At 40.9% G+C, this 19548-nt stretch overlaps 1 protein-coding gene across 2 annotated transcripts in view; it reads left to right on the top strand.

Moving 5' to 3' along the window:
• Positions 1–19548, top strand: part of DENND2A (DENN domain containing 2A) — an 87499-nt gene that overhangs the window by 42550 nt on the left and 25401 nt on the right. Inside the window, exons 3-13 of one of the 2 annotated variants that reach the window (XM_089527900.1) lie at positions 3153–4358; positions 6284–6411; positions 8357–8478; positions 11077–11274; positions 12318–12411; positions 12877–12921; positions 15366–15553; positions 16677–16786; positions 17431–17500; positions 18340–18417; positions 19303–19443. In XM_089527900.1, coding sequence (XP_089384026.1) covers positions 3153–4358; positions 6284–6411; positions 8357–8478; positions 11077–11274; positions 12318–12411; positions 12877–12921; positions 15366–15553; positions 16677–16786; positions 17431–17500; positions 18340–18417; positions 19303–19443 — 2380 coding nt within the window. Of the gene's footprint in view, positions 1–3152; positions 4359–6283; positions 6412–8356; positions 8479–11076; positions 11275–12317; positions 12412–12870; positions 12922–15365; positions 15554–16676; positions 16791–17430; positions 17501–18339; positions 18418–19302; positions 19444–19548 lie in introns of both variants that reach the window. The other variant, XM_089527899.1, reaches the window with a different exon arrangement.

The raw sequence follows: 19548 nt of genomic DNA on the forward strand, positions 1-19548 counted from the left end.
CACTGTGCGTGCCATCATGATGCCCCTCCGGGTATCATAATGCCACACTGCTGCAGCTATGGTGCTCCTTGGAGGATGCAAAAAGGAGCTGCTTTTTCTGGCTCCTTTTTGCCCTCTCCAGAGGCCAGATTTGGCCATGGTGTGAGGTTGCTGTGGCCCTGATCTGGCCAGGAAAGGGGTGGCTGCAGACCACCCTTTGGGGCAGTCTGTATAGCCCCTGTGTGCCGTAAAGGGAATTAGTAAGTGCTGCTCCCTATAGCCATTCCTCTGAAAAGAAGTGGATCAGCTGGGATGGGGCACTCCATCCATATCTCAACAAAGGGCCCATTCACACTACCAAAAAAAATCGGTTCTCAAACCGATTCAATCACGTGAAGTTCATACTCACCCCGAATCTCAAACAAGCGAATCCGAGGCTTGCACACCCGTTCCGTGGTAAATGGCCCCTAGCGCGGTGTTTTTGAAATCGGCACAAATACCGTTTCTTTTGGAAAACCCCGGGTCCTGGGAATGAGAACTTGGCCTCGATCACGATCGAGGCAAATTGAGGGAGGGATTTAGGTCAGAGGGTGGGCAAAGGGCAAGGCATTTCCTCCCCTCATCGGAGGGGAGGGGGAGGAGGAAAGAGCCCTGGGAAGAAGGGAGCAAGGGAAGGCATTCTTTAGGAGCCTCTTTTCCCTGCATCCCCTGCCCAAAGCCCTCTGTCGCTGGGCATTCCTTCCCTTGCAGGAGGAAAAAATTCAGGTCACGAACGGAGCTCACGTCAGGCAACCCCCCCCCCCTTTTCAAATTCAAACAATTTTTTTTGAGCAAATATGTGCATTGTTTGTATTCCAGAGGCAGATAGAGCCGGGCTTGCACTTTATATCCTTGGATCTCCTTGCTTTCTGCAGAGGGGGAAGCTACAAATGTTGCAAACAATCAATGTTACATTTTTAACAATTTTTTTTGAGCAAATATGCGCATGATTTGTCTTCTTGAGCAGATACAGCAAGGGAAGCAAAGGGAAAGCTAATGTTGCTTTTAAAAGCATAAAAAAAATGCATGGCAATCCCATCCTTTGCCTGGGACAGGGGCAGATCTGACCCAAAAGCCCACAGGTTTATAAAAAGAGAGAGAGAGAGAGAGGCATCTCCCTCCCTGCTTCAGCCGCTGAAACCCCTGTGCCTGCAAACGTCACCATGACGATAGCTTGATTGGCAGCGGCCACCTCGCCAGCAGACACAGAATGCATTCGATTTCTAATTTGCAGGTCAAAATGCATTCGATTTCAAATTTGTAGTGGGCACTTGCTAACGGAGCGATTCGGGGGAGGGGCATCCGGATCAGCCCAGTCCCTTCCACGTCTTTTATCCAGTCTGAATGGGGCCAAAGTTGTTGGAAGGGCAGGGGAGCCATCACAGTTGAAGAGCAAATATAGTCTGCACTTTCCACATTTTATTTCAGAGCTTTGGTATTCTCCTCATCCCTTCTAGGTCTCTAGGCTTTCCCAACCAGTGTCTTTGCAGCCTGCCACATGCCCCTTCTTCATTTTTCTTTCTCACCCAATACATCTCAGGGAAAACTAGTTCTCAAACATAGTTGATATGTTGACTTTTAAAAACCTAGACTTAGCACTATATAAGCTACTGCTATTGTTATGAAATCACACATACACACACACGTATTCTCTCTTTCACCTTTCTCATTTCACACAAAGTACTGTACACATATGTGTGTAGAAGAGGAGATACGATCTTGAATGAAGGAAGAAAATACAATGAAACTGTCACAGCTAATAGCATTAATACTAATCTTCTAGAAGTTTTTTTTTTTAATTTGTAAGGAGGTACTGGGTAAAAAACAGGAGGAGTCTCCTGTTTTTTGCAGCACATCTAGAGGCAAAATGGGAGTGGGTACAAGGGAGTTGAATGCACCCACATCTAATACCACAGCCCATCTTACAAGCAGACCATCCACAAATTAACTGAAATGTGCTGCATTTTTATAGACGTTCTTAAGAAGAGAGAGAGCGCATTGGATAGGGAAGTGACAAGAAGGAATATTCAGTGCTGAGGCATAAATTAATAGTTTGAATGAGTCCTAAGGCTTTGATGCTAAAAAGAACATTTGCTTAGAACAGAAATGGATATAGGCAATGACCGTATTTTAACAGTCAAGGGACATGGAGATGAATTATTGCATTCTGTGTATGTATGTATGTATTCTGTCTCTTCTGTCCACAGAATTTTGGAAAGAGTTAAAAGCCAAACAAGGGCCTGTTACAGACTGCCAAAATAAAGCTGCTTGGGGTCTCTTTGGAGGTATGCTATTTAAATGATGCATGGGTCCTAAGAGTCCGGAGGTCGCGCCAAAGCCACACTCCATTCCTAAGCACTGGAGTGCAGCTTTGGTGCAGTTTCCAGATTCTTAGGATGCATGCATCATTTAAACAGCATACCTCCAAAGAGACCCCAAGCAGCTTTATTTTGGCAGTCTGTAACAGGCCAAACTTGTTTAAAAAGAGGCAGCAGTGGGGCAAAAGAAACAAATGCACACACCTGTGGAAGTTATTTCCCTGACTTAAATTTATGGATTCATTTTATACAGAGTCACACTGTTGGTCTATGGGAGATTTTGTTTCAACATCTCACTTAATTGTTTAACAGACTTTTAAGGGAAACCATGACCAATGATTAACATATAACTTCTCATTTTTGTTGTTATTGTGTGCTTTCAAGTAGTTTCTGACTTATGGACTCATTTACCACTATAGAACAATGCACTATTGGAGACGTGGAACAGGCCATTCTGTTCTGTGCTGCTCACTGTACCTTCCCCTTGAAAGCCTGAATGGTGTTCTTTTAGCTCTGAATTAAAATTTGGCTTCTGATAAAGATTTTAGGATCCAACAGCCATAGTCTGATATGGTTTTGGATTTAAGTTCTAATATGATGTTGTTTATAATAGTTTTAAACTTTCGTTTTATATTGTTCTAAGCTTTTTAAATAGTCTGTTGTTATTTTATTTCCTATACCTTGTCCTGAGATCTTCGGGTAAAGGGTGGCCTACAATTATTGTAATACATAAAGAATAAGCATAAAATAATGCAACTGTAAAGGTCTTCTGCCTTTTAAAGATTCTGTTTAATCATTTGCATTACTATTGCATAGGGTCCAGTCTGAAAGTCTAAGTAATAGAGCTACAAGGACAACGTTCCAGTGTGGCCCTTCAAAAGGGAAGTGCTTGGACAGAGTTGCTGTCAAGCTAGTGGCTAAAGAAGAGACATCTGCTGTGGTAAAGAGCACATTGAAAGCACTGGAGAACTTGATGTGGGAAGCAAAACTGGACTGCTTTCAGCAGAACATGCTTAGTCCCAAGATGATCATTAGTGACCCATCTGTAAATCTCAGTATCCGGGAAAGTGGCAGGGTTATCACAAAGCACGTGGGAGACACTCAGAACCTAAGGGCTATTGGAAAAGTCAGCTTAAAAAATAAGCCTTTGAGTATCAAGGAGAAGATCTCAGAGTGGGAAGGGAAGAAGGAAGTTTTGTCTCCCATATCTGCTTGGAAGGAGGAAGATCAAGGAGTTAAAGAGGACCTCTGCTCATTTTTGGGTGTTGTAGAGAAGATGACCAGGGAGACTGCAGCAACAAGGGAAGAGGGCACCAAAAGGCTTATAAACAGGCATCTGGAATGTAAGAGGGCAAGCAAGGAGAATGAAAGAAGACTTAAGAGTCTAAAAAACATTGGACAGCATACAGAGAGAAAGACCGATGGGAAGTTAAGTGAGGAGGAGCTCAATTCCAATACCGGGAGGAGTACTGAGTTGAAGAATGGTAAGAAGGATATCCAAAAAGAGAACTTATCTGTCCTGAGTCAGGTGAAAAAGCTGGAGCAGGCCTTGAAGGGAGGCTCAGCTGAACTACAGCCACAATTGCCAGGTACTTATTACTCTCCACATTGTCTGCAAGAGAAAACAGATGATGATCAAAACCCCTCTGAAGGCCAGGAGAGTGCCAATTGGCCAGACCTTGGTAAGCGGCTCCTTGGCTTGGACTGTGAAGCCCCTGAGCCAATTTTTGGGACTCTGGAAGAGGTGAAAGCATCTCATTTGAAGTGTAAAGTCAGCAATGAGGAAAATGTCTATACAGAGCCAGGGTTGCCTGAAAAGAAACCCTTTATCAATCCACTACCCAAGCCTCGGAGGACTTTCAAACATGAGGGTGAGGAAGGATGGGTCCCACCACCTAGAAATAAGAGGAACCTGCCCCCTCTCCCCTCTATTCCACCCCCTCCTCTCCCTTCTTCACCACCCCCTTCTGCTGTCAGCAGAAGACTGAGAAATGGAAAGCATAAGACTAGTGCAGATCACAGGTATGTTTTTTTTAATGGCTTTATAAGGCCTTTCCTGGCTTGTCAGTCTGTGGTGGTTACTTCAGATCCTTGGGGTCTGTATGCCCCTTATGACATCTTACAATTGGATAGTAACTCAAATCAGTGGTTTGGTTTGGTTTAGTTTGGTTGGTTTTTGGCCCCATACAAAGGGCTGGGTTCTATTTTTGGTTCTACTTCAAACTATGTATGTCTTGGTGTATATATCAAATCTAGATATATGTTGTGTTGTAGTCTCATGAAACAAAAGTCTGACTGTCTCCTCCCCATTGCAAAGTATCATTGGGACAATGTGTTTGACAGCAAAGGTGAGGGACTGGAAAGGATTGTGTTAATCCTCCCTCTTGATCCTCTCCCCTTCCCACACACATATCATGTTTCAAATCCCTGTATACTTTGAAAACATGAATCCTGAACCTGATGGGTGGAGAAGAGCAGGAAGTTTTGAAGCCTTTGATCAAGAAGATGTTAAGCATTCTTCCCTTAATCTGCCAAGGCAGGGACTATTCGTAACATGGGGCCATCATCCCATCATATAATGTAGAACCTGTTATTTGATCTAGGAGGGGTTGAAGACTTATAGAGTCATAGAGTTGGAAGAGATCTCAAGGGCTGTCCAATCCATCTCCCTATCATGCAGGAATACACAATCAAAGCACCCCCAGCAGATGATCATCTAGCCTTTGGGCTTGAGTATGTTGGGCCACTTGACTCCATGGCTTTTGAGTTGTCAGACCTGAGCTCTACTCTGAGCTTTTCCAGATAGTATTTCTATGTACTTCAATGGAGGCATTAAGCAATATAGGTTATTTAACCTTTAAACTTTCTTAGCCCTAGGATGGGAATCCCAATATTTCTTAGTGGTTTCCTATCCTATTCTATCCAGGACTAACCAGGACCAGCCCTGCTTGATTTCTGAAACCAGATGAGATCGAGTGTGTTCATGATAGGATGGTGGGATGTTGTTGGTTTGTCCATCACAAAGCCCATCACACTTTAGAGAAATTTAAAAGGACAGTTCTGTTCTCCAAGGGACTTTCAATGAAAAATTGTCACTAATTTGTGTGTTGTGAGGAAAAAGACAGAAGAGCAGTGAGAAGAAGAATCTGGTTTTATTTCAGTAACATGTAAGTTTAGAGGGTATGAGTTCTAAGTTTCATAGAAAAAATAGATGTGAAAGAACCAAGAGAGGTGGCATCATACAAGCATACTGGGAAGTAATCTTAAAGGGGAGCAAGAGGAAAGGTTGAGAGCCAATTGAGGGAAGACCAAAAATACCCTAAAGTCACAAGACCTTATCTTATCCAGGAAGCTAAGCAGGGCCAACCTTGGTTAGTACTTGAATGGGAAACCACGAATGAATACCAGGTGCTGTAGGCTATATTTCAGAGAAAGGAATTGACAAAACTACCTCTGAATATTTCTTGCCTAAGAAAGCCTTATGAAATTCACAGAGTTGCCATAAGTCAGCTGGTAATTTGAAGGCGTGCGCGCGCGCACGCACACACACACACACACACACACACACACACATTTGTGGGAGCAGAGGACTTTGAGAAGGCTATACATTATGGAACTGGAGGAGTGAAAGGCATGGGGAAGGATAGATTAGGATTTTTAAAAAGGAAGACCCCTCTTGATCTTGGGGCACATTGTATGTTTTGGATTTATAACCCATGTTAGAGCAATGGTAATGCTGCTGGTGCTAATGGGAGCTGTAATCCACAACATTTGGTAGGAGGGAATTGACCTAAGGAAAAACAACACACACTTTGTAATGATTGTTCAACATAAGATGAACATGTCAAGTTGTATTTACCTGTTTGGTTAATGTCAGTTTCTAACAATGTCATCTTGTCTTTCATCCAACTGTTTTTCTCCCTCCCTCTTTTCCTCAAATACCACAGGAAGTCATATGAGTTTGAGGACTTGTTGCAATCCTCTTCTGAGAATGGTCGGGTGGACTGGTATGCTCAGACAAAATTGGCTTTAACACGCACTTTATCAGAGGAAAATGTCTATGAAGATATTCTAGGTAGGTGTTTGAGAGCTAAAGACAGATATACACTAACTGTGAGCAGTGACAAATTAGTGTGGGCATACATCTCTGTTTGATCCTGTGGTTTTATAATTTTATGTTAAACCCATTCTGAGGCAGCCATGAATTAATGCAACATTAAGCTAGAATGGGATGGACAACCTGTGGCCTTCTTGGTGTTGCTGGACTCCAACCTCCATCATCCTTGGCCATTGAAGATGATCACTGAGGGCCTGGGAGTCTAACATCATTAGGATCACAAATAGCTCATCCCTTTATTAGAAGGAGTTGAGCATATGAGTGTGCATGCATTCTTTTGGTAAATGTGTGGAGGATCTTCTTCATGCTCAAAATCACCTTGGTGGTAGGAATATACAATGATGATGATGATGATGTACAATAGGATAGGTCACATGCCCCTGCCCCCAGTTTTGAGTTTCCTCATGCTGTCTGCAAAAAGCTGGAATTTGTCTTTAAAACAAGATACACAGAGAGTGCAAATCTTGTTTTCAAGATGATTCCTGCTTCTAGAAGACTTCTAATCAATTCAGTGCCTTCATGGGGATGGGAGCAGGAGGAGGAGATATACCACCATCGCTTGTCCTGAATCTACTGTGCCCCTTCATTACAGGATTAGAACACTTGCGAAGGGCTGGAGCCAGCAGTAGAAAAAATGAGTCCAACAGATGCTAGTAGGAGTTAAGGAGAAGGCATGCTAGCAATTTTAAGACTGCATGTATATGTACATTCAAAAGAAACATTAACTTGTATGTTTATGTTACTCCCTAATTACAGACTGATCTGGAAATGATTCCCCAGATCTTAGGCAGCCTATCCTTGCTTAGAAGATAGTGGATGCTGAGTTAGTTGTTTATATTAAAGTTATAGGTCATGATACAACATCGCTTAGGTGAGAAAATCAGTTCACTTGACTATTTGTGGATTTGTGTCCATAGTATATTAAAGCATGGGTCCCCAGCACTTCCAGACATGACACATACCTTCAACAGTCCCCCTGCTTACTTCAATATCATATTTTAACTCTGTTTTGAATACAGTGATCCCTCCGGATTCGTGGCCTCGGCACTCACGGTTTCTGTCATTCGCGAGGCCAAGGCCCTCCCTCCCTTACCGGCATCTTCCCCCTGGTGCTGGGGACTTTAATCAGAGCCTGGCCTGCAGGGGCTTGTAATTGGCCCCAGTAGCCATCCAGACTCTCATTCCCAGCAGCACTCAGGGCCTGCATGCGCATGTCTCGCCCCCTCTGCCACAGCCAATTGACATTTTGTGTGTCCATTGGCTGCGACAGCGGGGGCAAGGTGTGCACACACTTGGCCCTGAGCGCTGCTGGGAAAGAGAGTCCTGATGGCTGCCAGGGTCAATTACAAGCCCTGGAGGCCCAGACTCCGATTAAAGCCCCCCATGCCGGGGGGAAGATACAGTACCAGTAAGGGAGGGAGGGGGGTGGAAAGGAAGGAAAGAAAGAAGGGAGAGAGAGAGGGAGGGAATTTCACAAATAGTCAAGTCCCATTGTCCAATGGCACTACTGGGGACAATGGGACTTGAACATTTGCAAAATTTTGGATTCATGGGGAGGCGGTGTGGGGGCGGAACAGAACGTATCCTCCATGAATACGGAGGGACCACTGTATTTCATTTTTCTCCTTTTCCTTCTGTTCAATTTTCCTCTTCTTCTCTCTTTATGAAACCATACAGGATGACAACACTAGCTGGTGACATTCAGGTTAAAAATGTGATCAGCCATCCAATAATGTTGAACTTCAGAACTCCCATCATTCCCAGATGTAGTCTAAACACATGTGGAGCATACTAGGCTGTTTGGTTTGAAAAGGATCTGATTCAGCAAAAGCAGTTCCTAAGATTGTAGGATGTTGAAAGATTAACACATCTGTATGTTAATTTATGATGCTTTCTATTCCAGATCCACCAGCAAAAGAGAATCCATATGAGGATATTGAGACAAATAGTCGTTGCTTGGGGAAAAAATGTGTTCTGAACTTTCCAGCATCTCCTTCGTCCTCTGTCCCTGGCACACCCACAAAGGTATCCTGGTCTAACCAGTGCGACTTCAGCATTCAGTGCCCCAAAGTTATGTGTTTTGGCAATGTTACGAAGTTTAATGTGGTGGGAAAGCTAATGCCCTGCAGGGAACAAAATGACTGATTCACTCTCTGATGTGGTCTCCCATCTTGGATTAACTCTATGATGGAGTTAATTTCCTGCCCACCATAGTCAGTGATTTTTAAAGGATAAACTCTTAAGTCTGCCGAATCCTGCTGGGTTAGGAATGATGCTTTCTTGCTCTGGATTTTCACTGGCAGCTACTGGCAGCTCACAGCCAAAACTTGGGAGAATGCTGCAAGACTATATTTAGCAAGCTACTTTTTATGTGTGTGGCTAGAAATGCAAGGTTACAGGGAAGTGGACCTTCATACCTGTTGGTTAGTTAGTTCCTTTTGAATAGATTTGCTCTGGGATCCATTTGAAGGATCTCTAAATTTTGTTCTGTAATTTTGTAACGTGTACGGAGTTTGTGCTTTTAATTTTCCAGTCTGGTAGAATTCAAAGATATAGCCATGTTAGTCTGTAGAATCAGTATGTAGAGAGATCTTGTAGCACCTTTGAGACTAACCAAAAAAAAGAAGTTGGCAGCATGAGCTTTCATAGACTTACGTCTACTTCCCCAGATGTATATAGTGGAGTGGAAGCCAGGGAGAGACATATATAGGCCATTGGCTACAATATCTCTCCATATACATTCTCCATTTTGTTTCATTTTCAGCTAATGTCTATATCCAAGTATTATTCATGACTGTCCTCTCATTACGCAAAGTAAAGTGATTGCCTCAGGTAGCAGATGCTGGGGGTGAATAGGAGCAGCCCTCTTTCTCTTCCTTCTGAGGTCCACAGCTAGTCCTCTCCATTTAAGGACAATTATCTATGCCACACAACCTATCCAGAAGCTGCTAAAATAGTTTTTCTCCTTTGTTGTTGTTTTTGTGTACCTTCAAGTCATTTCCAACATATGGCAACCCTAAACTGAACCGGTCACGGGTTTAATTGGTAAGATTTGTTCAGAGGAGTTTTACCTTGCCTTCCTTTTTGACTTTCCCAAGTTCACCCAGTGGGTTTCACAGCCAAGCAGGGATTCAAACCCTAGTTTCCAGAGTTGTAGTCCAACACTTAGACGATTTCACTTCGCTGGCACTCTGCTGCCTTAGATATAGTGAACAGTATCTTTCCATTGCCAGTGCTGAAGTCAGATTCACGTATCTGTCCATTCAACCTCTGAATGTAGAATGAGGAGGGAGATTCACCTTGCTCTTCACCTCAGGCAGCAGGTCATCTGCAGCTGGATCTACTCTTTTGCTTTACTCACCATGGTAATGCCATCTTTTGAATTTTTATTTACTTAACTTTATATACTCCCTTTCCAGAAAGCTGCTTACATCATCTCTAAGACAAACAATCTCAAATTTGTTAAAAATGTTAAAATCAGCTCACAGAATGGTGTTCATTGTAAAGTAATTGCATGAATGACCAGTAACTGCAGCTCCACTTTGCACCCTTGATACATGGGTGTCAAGAAAGAGATATTAACCAATGGAAACTTTGCTCTGCCATATTTATTAGACAACAAATTGTGTTAGGTGCTATACTGAGTACAGAAGTGAGGCGTATCTTTTCCCAGAGGATTTGTATCCTATCTGACAACTTATTAGATGGGTGTTTTCATGCACTGGATTAGTCCAGTTAGATCAGACTTCTTTTGACCTGGAAATGCCACTAGTTGGAGTGGTAACAATCCTTGTTATTCTCCAAAGGTAGAAAATGTGTGATGAGGATGACTTTTTCTTCAGAATTTTGGGATTTAAAAATGAAAATTGCACTATAGAGAATGCTTTATACACTCATCCTGTTTCAGTCTTCCCAAGGCTACAGGGTAAGACTTGCTGGCAGAGCCAAACCCAGAATTTGAACCACTATACCCCAATAGACCTGTGAACCATAGCCAGACCATTCTGTGGTTCTACTGGATAGAACCAATCATAAAATAACAGGGTTAGGAAATGGAGAGGTCCATAAATATGTAACTGCAGGGATGTCTAAACATGTCTCTTAAGCCACTAGTAATAACCGCCAGCTGACAGACTACTGGACCATACAGCTTTTTAGTCTGATGTGGTACAGTAGCTCCTTCATTCTGTAGTACAAATGTCTGTGGTTCATTCTCTAGTAGAAATGTCTGTGGCTGCTTGGTTGATTAAGTTTTGTTAGCTTGTTTTGTTTTCTATAAAATTCCCAAATGTGGGTGTGCAAAGCATAAGTTCTTTCGGTGAGGGGGACAAAAGAAAACCTGGAAAATGTTACGCGTTTTGTCAGAATGTGGAAAATAAAAAATCTCTCCTACTTAGACTGTCCTGTGAAAATTTAAACAGATTCTTCAGTTTATTAAGGCTGAGGTAATTGCTAAGAATTCTTGTAACTTAAGTTTCTTCTATCTAATTTTCTAGATAATTTAGATTTCTGTGTTCCTTGCTTCCGTCATGTGCAGTAACTGTAACCCAGAGAAACTACTTTTCATTAGGATAGCACATGACTAAGTTTTGATATTACTCTTTTTCTGTTATGTCTCCCCAGCTGCTGTCCAAGCCCATCTTTTTTCGGCAAAACTCAGAGCGGCGGAGTTTCAAGTTACTAGATATACGGAAATCAAATCGGGATGGGACATGTTCTCCTTCCAAAATTAGTCCCCCTTCCACTCCCAGCAGCCCTGATGATACTTTCTTTTCTTTGAGCGATCCTCAAAATGGCAAGAGGAGAAAAAAAATTCCTAAGGTAACTGAATTTTGGGGAAGAGAAATAGGAGGGTTTAATGGAGAATGAGGACAAGGACATCGAAAAGGCCATGTCTACTTTTAGAATCTCCTAAAAGTTCTGTCTATGAGATACTCAAACAGTTCCCTGAATTTTAATTTTTGCTAATTAACCTCCTATAGTTTGCATCTGCACTGCAGAAATAATCCAGTTTGACACCACTTTAACTGCCATGACTCAGTACTATGGAATTCTGGGAATTGTAGTTTTGTGAGACATGTAGACTTCTCTGCTCTGGGACTACAATAAATTACAATTCCCAAAATTCCATAGTATTGAGCTGTGGTAGTTAAAAGTGGTATCAAACTGAATTATTTTTGCATTGCAGATGCAGCCATAGATAATACTGAAAATTATACAGGAATAATTGAATGAAGCTTAGGGCTGTTTGACTAAAATATTTCTATGCTAATCTTCAGAGCAAATTTCAGGGCATTGTAATGACACACAAAGATAAAGACATACTAAAATCTCTAACTTCTTTATATCTGTTTGTTATGCTATACAAAGTTGCATGATTGATCACAGAGTCACCAACTTAGGCTGCCACAGAAACCTGTTAGATGACTTTGGGCAAGTCTCAGCATCAGAGAAGGCACTGACAAACACCCTCTGAATAAATCTGGCCAAGAAAACTCCATGATACGTTTGCCTTAGAGTCATCATAAGTGTGAAAAAACTCGAACATTGAATTCTCTATGGGGTTAGAGAATATGGTAAATCGTGCCACGCATTGTAAAGTTTTTGGTTTTTGGTTTTAGGTGCATAGATAAATGTTAGACTGTATGGTACTTTTCTCAAAGACAATATTGTGAAAGAGTCTCAACTAGAGAAAAGATATCAATAGTGAAAGATAAAGGCCTTAGGAAAATAAGTGATGTACAGAGAAGGGAAGGAAACCAGAGAAATCAGTATATTGGGCTAAATAATCCATTTAGGAGTTTATTTGTTTGTTTAATAGGAAGGAGAAGATTCTAACTTTCTCTGTGTTTTGTGTTAAGCAGCTGGTGTTAAAAATCAATGCTGTTTATGAGGCACGGAGAGGGAAGAAACGAGTCAAGAGGTTATCTCAGTCCACAGAGAGCAGCTCAGGAAGAGGTAAAAAGGAAGCGTTGCTGGAAACCTGTGGGTACAGAATAACTTTGGGCATTTGAATTGTGGGTGTATTTTCATTAAAAAGTGTGCTGCAAATCACATTTAATATTTCAGTCCTGCTGAGTATTATCTAATATCAAATAGCAAGAAGAAACCCCTTAATAACATTTATATCAGTTATAAAGGACAAGGGGTTGCTGCCCCAAATAGTTCCTCCCTCCTCTATATGTGGCAGTGTCCATACCCCTTTCCTAGTGGCATAGAGAAGAAGGAGAAGGGGACATGTACATAATAATATCAGTGGGTCATAGGGTGAGTTATGAGGCCTGGACTTGTGCCCCTCTCCCCCCCCCCCCCAATTGTTGAACTGGGTTCCAAAAGCCTTGTCTGCTGTTCAAGAGGCAATAATTATTCTTTCAAAACTAATATTTTTTTGTTTTTTATCTCCCTCTTTCTTGCTAGTAACAGATGAGAACAGTGAATCAGACAGTGACACTGAAGAAAAGCTGAAAGGTAAGAAAAGGAGGATGTGAACAAATCCAAATGGAAAGCATTTGATTCTTGACCTAAATGTTGCAGGTTTGGAGATGAATTTTCACCCGACTCATTTTACTTATTTTCCCCACTCCCCTCCCCCACCAAAGATACCTTCTTTTGTACTTATATAGACATCCAGATATTGTAACACAAATAATTCTTCCTTCTCCTTTTTTTTCTGACATGAACCGATGCACCGAAAGGTAGCAGAGAATGTGTTTTCAATCAGTTTATTTATTTATTTATTTGGAGTATTTATGCCCCGCTCTTCAGCCAAAAAGGCTCTGAAAGCAGCTAACAAATTGTTACTTAGACAGTTCCCTGACCTCAGGCTTACAGTCTGTATAGTCAAATGTGTGGTGCAATCCTGTGTATATTTAATCAAAATGCCTATGAGATGTAGTAATTTAGACTGCGATTCAAAAGATCCAGTTTAAAATTGCTGCAGAGCCATGAATGTCCAGTTCTGAGCACCACAATTCAAAAAAGGATGCTTATTTTATTTACCTTTACATAAAGATTTACACTTAAACATTTGTAGGCTTTCCACAAAAGTTAATTATAACATCAAATAATCACTGTTTTTAATTGGGAATATTTGAGAATTTTCCATTTTCTTTCTTCTCCTTTAGAGAACTTCCTATGTTTCTCTTTTCCGATTGACCTTGATTCTTTTAAGCTTTTAAGCTTCTTTTTAAAGGAAGTTTCCTTTATTTCTTCAATATACTTCACTTTCTTATTTTTATTTGAGACCTCCTGATTTTTTAAATATTATATACCATAAGAAGCCAATCTAATTGTTCTTACAGTAGTTTATTAATGCTCCCCATTCTTGTTCTACTTGTTTCAAAGATTTTTTTGTTCATTAATAGTGTTAATTTGTCCATTTTAATAACTTCTAAAAGATCCATCTGCCATTCTTCCATTTTTGGTGTTTCAGAAACATTCTGTTTCTTGGCTAAATTAATTCTTGCAATCGAGCACATATAAAATATCTGTTCCCATTTTTTCTTTGCTAAATCATTATTTATTTTATCTGTCATGTTAAGAAGATAGACTTCCGGAGACATCTTATAACTGACTTTTAGAATCTCACAAATTCTAGCATGAATGTTCTTCCAGAATTCTTTTACCTTGGGGCATCACCACCACATATGCATCCAAAGGATGTTGAGAAGCTTGAGCGTGTCCAGAGGAGGGTGACCAAAATGGCGAAGGGTCTGTAAACCATGCCCTAGTAGGTATGACTTAGGGAGCTGGATATGTTTAGCCTGGAGATGAGAAGGTTAAGAGGTGATATGATAGCTATGTTTAAATATTTGAAGGGATGTCATATTGAGGATGGAGCAAGCTTGTTTTCTGCTGCTCCAGAAATAGGACCTGGAACAATGGATGCAAGCTACAGGAAAAGAGATTCCACCTCAACATTAGGAGAAATTTCCTAACAGTAAGAACTGTTCAACAGTTGAAGGCACTCCCTTGGAGTGTGGTGGAGTCTCCTTCTTTGGAGGTTTTTAAACCGGCTGGATGGCTATCTATTGGGGGTGCTTTGATTATGTTTCTGCATGGCAGGGGATTGGACATGATGGCCCTTGTGATCTTTCCCAACTCTATGATTCTTTGGGTGACCATGGGCCAATTATACATTCTCAGCCTGATTAAGTTTATTGTTATCAGGATTATGTGGGGAGAAGGGGAGCCCTGTATGCCATCTCAAGGCCAGGAAAGAGGGAGTATAAATTTAATGGAGAATGAGAGGAGACATGAATACAACTAACAAATAGAACAAAAAGTAAACAAATGAGTCCTATTATAGTAAATAGGTCTTGTTCTTTGGTAAGTCTGCTTTAATTGCAGTTTTATTTGCAAGAAATAGATTTCTGCCTTAATATTTTGGTTTCTGAATTTCCTTTTTGAAGTGTGTGGATGATAATAATTTACAAACTATAAAATGTACAAATTGTATTTTTCTTCTATCATTAACTATTGTCAACACTGGAAAAAATCCTAATTGCTTGTCTATTAATTTTTTTGAATCTATTCAAAACTTTACCATAAAAAAAACTTGCTTATGTCTCCTTCTACCACATCCCACACTGCTTTCCTTCCTCTTGTACTAGATAATTCTTCCAACCATACAATGTTTTCGTCACCAGAGCTAGGACCTGAGTTTCCAGAACGCACCAGTTAGCATAGTTAGTGGACATGTTAGCTGGTTAAATTCTGAAAGCTCTTGTAAAAAAAAAAGAAACTTTTACAAGTATTGTGGCATAACGTAGAAGCATGTCTGCTCTGGTAATGTCAAAACAGCTAGATCATGGTAAATGCATTTGAAAGAGGGAGAACAAGCTGAAAACCACTTTGGAATGGTATGCAAAACAACAGTATAAAATTGACTCTCTTTTTCTGTCTTTGTATAGCTCACAGCCAACGCTTGGTTCATGTGAAGTCTCGCCTGAAGCAAGCCCCCAGATATCAAACCTTGGAGCGGGATCTGATTGAGTACCAAGAGAGGCAGCTGTTTGAATACTTTGTGGTGGTGTCATTGCACAAGAAACAGGCTTGTGCTCCATATGTCCCTGAAGTCACTCAGCAGTTTCCTTTAAAGGTAGGACATGCTGGAGAGTGTCTCAACAAGCTGCTGCATTCTTAAATTTCTGGATGGGCAGAAAAACTGCAACCTGTTTTTCAGAGGAAAGTTGGAAAATGGGCTTGCTTCAGAAATCTGGGTAAAACTTTTTGACAAAGGTTTATAGTTCTGTGGTAGAACACATATTTTGCAGCAGATAGTCCCAGATCCAGTCACTGACATCTCCATTTACAATGGATGTGGCAGATGCAGGGGATACTTTCCCACTGCCATCTTGGGGTCCAGCTTCGACCACACAGACTGCACCACATTGATACTTGCTTTAATTAGCTTTTCCCAGTTTGGCAGAAGACTTCAGATGTGTGATTGCCCACCTAATGTTGGTGGCAGGTTTGGGGGATGCCTAGAGGACAAATGTTCAGGTCACATGTGGTGGGAAAGATCACTTCCTGAGATCCTGCTTGGAGCAAACAACATTGGGTTGAATTGAGATGGGCAACCATGCAGGAGTTGAGGGGCCAGTATCCCACACCCTAGACCCCTCATTGGCCTCACTCCCCCCCAGCATATTAACATACCTCAGTTTCCCTCCATTTCTTCTCTAAAATAACAAATTGAAGTGACGACATACAAATTGCCCCAAAACTACACTTTTTTAAAAAATAAGAAGGACTGAAAGGACTGGTGAGAAGTTTGGGGCTGCAAAAGTGGAGTTCAGAGGTGCATGTGGCTTGCAGGCTGTATTTTCTCCACCCCTGAGTTGAATAGATACTTTATTTGGTATGCTTCAGTGCTTTTAGATGATCAAACCCTGCAACTGAAAGTACCACTAAAAATGATAAAACCCTGTTGGTTCAATAGTATAAAATTTACTTGCAAAGAGCTTGATACATAGTGAAGTCAGCTAGACAGAAGAATTCATAAGATTTGGTGTTGGCTAGAGGGGAAAAGAATATTAGTTCAAGGAAAAAATATGTGAAGGTCAGGTGAGTAGGCAAGCAGCTACTTTAATATCTTCCAGGCAGAAGCTCAGTCTCTGTCATCACCTCTCTTTTTATTGGGGATGGGGCCGGAAGACTTGGAACTATTTCACTCCCACTTAACTAATCAGAAACACTCACATTTTTCTTTTCTTTGCTAGCTTGAACGTTCTTTCAAATTCATGAGGGAGGCAGAAGACCAGCTTAAAGCCATTCCTCAGTTTTGTTTCCCTGATGCAAAAGACTGGACCCCTGTGTGCCAATTTACCAGGCAAGTTAAATGCTAGTATTTTTCATCCCCCCGTCCTCCAACAATGAACTCTTCTCCAAAATATTTGTTTGAAATCATTTATAGCACTGCTTTTCTCCTACAGGATAATGGCAGCCAATAACATTAGGAATAAGGATTTTTTTAAAAAAAAAATTAAAACTTTTAATAGTTAAAAACATCCTTTTAGTTGACAGCATAAACACTTAACATTAAAAACATGAAAGCAACAAAAACAGTGAAATAACAAAATCAAAACAGTGAAAAATATAGATCAATTGCTTATTCAAACATCTTCCTGAAAAGGAAGGCCTTCAACAATTTATGGAAGATTGTTCTTGAGGATGTGAGACAGAGCTCCCATGGAGACGAATGCCTGAGATGCAGCTAACAAGAAGGCCCTTTTCTTTAATGTGTGACAGAATAGTGAAATATTAGGAAAATTAATTATTTTAGATTACAGCTGGGAGATTCTTCTTTTAAATTCAGGACGCAGTCACATATTCAGTTTCCACAGCAGCATTCAGAAGTAGTACAATTTCAGGAATTCCTCCTCCCCCAATATTATTCTTGTCTATCTGTAAACAAAGCCTTGTCATGGGAGAATCTGTTTTTCATCTCTTCCCCCCACCCCTTCATTTTTTTAGTGAGACTTTCTCCTTTGTCTTGACTAGTGAAGATGGTAGCCGGAGGTTTGGATACTGCAGAAGACTACTGGTAACTGTCTCTTTTTGTTCTTCCTTCTAAATTAGACATGGAAAAAATGTATGGTCCCAAGGACCTATGCAGCTCTGTGAAGACAGATTTCTAGCCCTCGGCCACTCAGACTCCTTTTTATAAACACATTCCCATGGTCCATTATAATGTGCATATTTGGTCACTAATATTTCCTATTATTAAAGCAAAAAAAGCAAACCATACATTCATTGTTGTGGTTTGCTGAGGTTTCCTTATACCTAACTATGTATCTTATATATAGGAGTCTATGGCTGTTCCACTGAGATGCCTTTGTACAGCAAATTGTTGTTGCTTATTGTTGTGTGCCTTCAAGTCATTTCCAATTTAGGGTGACCCTGACCCTATCATGGAGTTTTCCTGGCAAGTTTCTTCAGAGGAAGTTTGCCATTGCCTTTCTCTGAGGCTGAGAGAGTATGATTTGTCCAAGGTCTCCCAGTGGGTTTCTATGGCCAAGCAGGGATTTGAACCCTGGTCTCCCAGTGTCCTATTTCAGCAATCAACCCACTATATCATGTTGACTCTTTTAAAATTATAGCTTTATAGATTTCATTATTGTACCACAGTTCTTCACCACCACCACCTTTTTTAACCCTATCTAAGTATCTGCTTCTCTTTCTAGATGTTGCTTTCCATATTTGAAGTCATTTAGCTGGAGAAGCACTAAAAATGTAGGAAATTCAAATAATGTGTTATATTCTAAGCATTTAAGGATATAGTGGAAAATGTGTCCTGTGTGGAGCATGGACTTGCTAATGTATAGTTTCTTTTTATTAATTACTGTGTATTTGTGTGGGTCTTTTGTCTGTCTCTCCTGAAAGCCCAGTGGGAAAGGGAAACGTCTCCCTGAAGTTTACTGTATTGTGAGCCGCCTGGGATGTTTCAACCTCTTTTCTAAGGTGAGGATGGACAGCGTGAGCACTACGTGATGTGAAAAAGTTGGGCAAAGAATGGAATTTCAGATGCCAGGAGACTACCCATTGGATGTACTTCTCTGTACAGGTTTCTTGCAGAACTAGTCTTACCATTAAGCAAAGTATGGCAGTCTGCACTAGCCACTTCAAGCAAGAGATGATGGGGAGGTGGTAACAAGTTGTGGGAGGAGACAGCCATATGTCATGTGGCTTACTTTTTACTTTCTACCTCCAAACTAGTCTTCAATAGAAGGTGGTGTTCCATCTCCTGTGTTGAAGAAATATTCAATTTCCAGATGTAGCTGACTTCTGTACAGTGATGTACAGTAAGGCATTATGTTCTTCACCTCAGACAAAAAAATGTCCTCTTGTTCTTCACACGAGTGTCTATTAGGTCTGCGTGGAAATTTTTTTTATAGTTTTTGCTAGACAAAAAATAAGGAATTTCATTCAAGCTCTTAAAATATTGTAGAGAGAGCCCTTGGTATCTGTTGGTGATTGATTCCAGGACCCCCTGTGGATAGCAAAATCTGTGGTTGCTAAAGTCCCATTAAATACATACATATTAAATACAATAACATCAGTCTCCCTTTCATTTCACTCACCCACCTAATACTATAGTTTGAATCCAAATCATTATTTTTAAGTGGAGATCCAGTGAGAGGACAGGAAGGGAAAACACATGAAACAATTATGTATTTCTCTTCGCACAGCTTGGAATAGTTTGATTTTGGGCAACAGTTCTTAGGCTCACCCAGCCAGCATGACCACTGGTATTCTGGGACTTGTAGTCCAAAATGTAACCTTTCCAAGCTCTCCTTTTTAAAAATGTCTTCTTGTCTTTACTTTTTTGCTTCTCTTCCTTTTTAGATCTTGGATGAAGTTGAGAAAAGGCGTGGCATTTCTCCTGCCTTGGTGCAGCCACTTATGAGGAGTGTCATGGAGGCTCCATTTCCAGCTTTGGGGCGGACCATCACTATCAAGAACTTCCTACCTGGCTCTGGGACAGAAGTAAGTTCAGTTAATTAAATGTAATCCTCAAATGGTGGAAGTGATCCCTGAAAGATTTGAGGCCCCAAATGTCATCTTGATTTGGCAGGCCAAAGCATCTGAGCC

Source organism: Sceloporus occidentalis, unplaced genomic scaffold (genome assembly GCF_023333645.1).
Source record: "Sceloporus occidentalis isolate IW3139 unplaced genomic scaffold, rSceOcc1.0.p SCAF_5, whole genome shotgun sequence".
Lineage (NCBI taxonomy): Eukaryota > Metazoa > Chordata > Lepidosauria > Squamata > Phrynosomatidae > Sceloporus > Sceloporus occidentalis.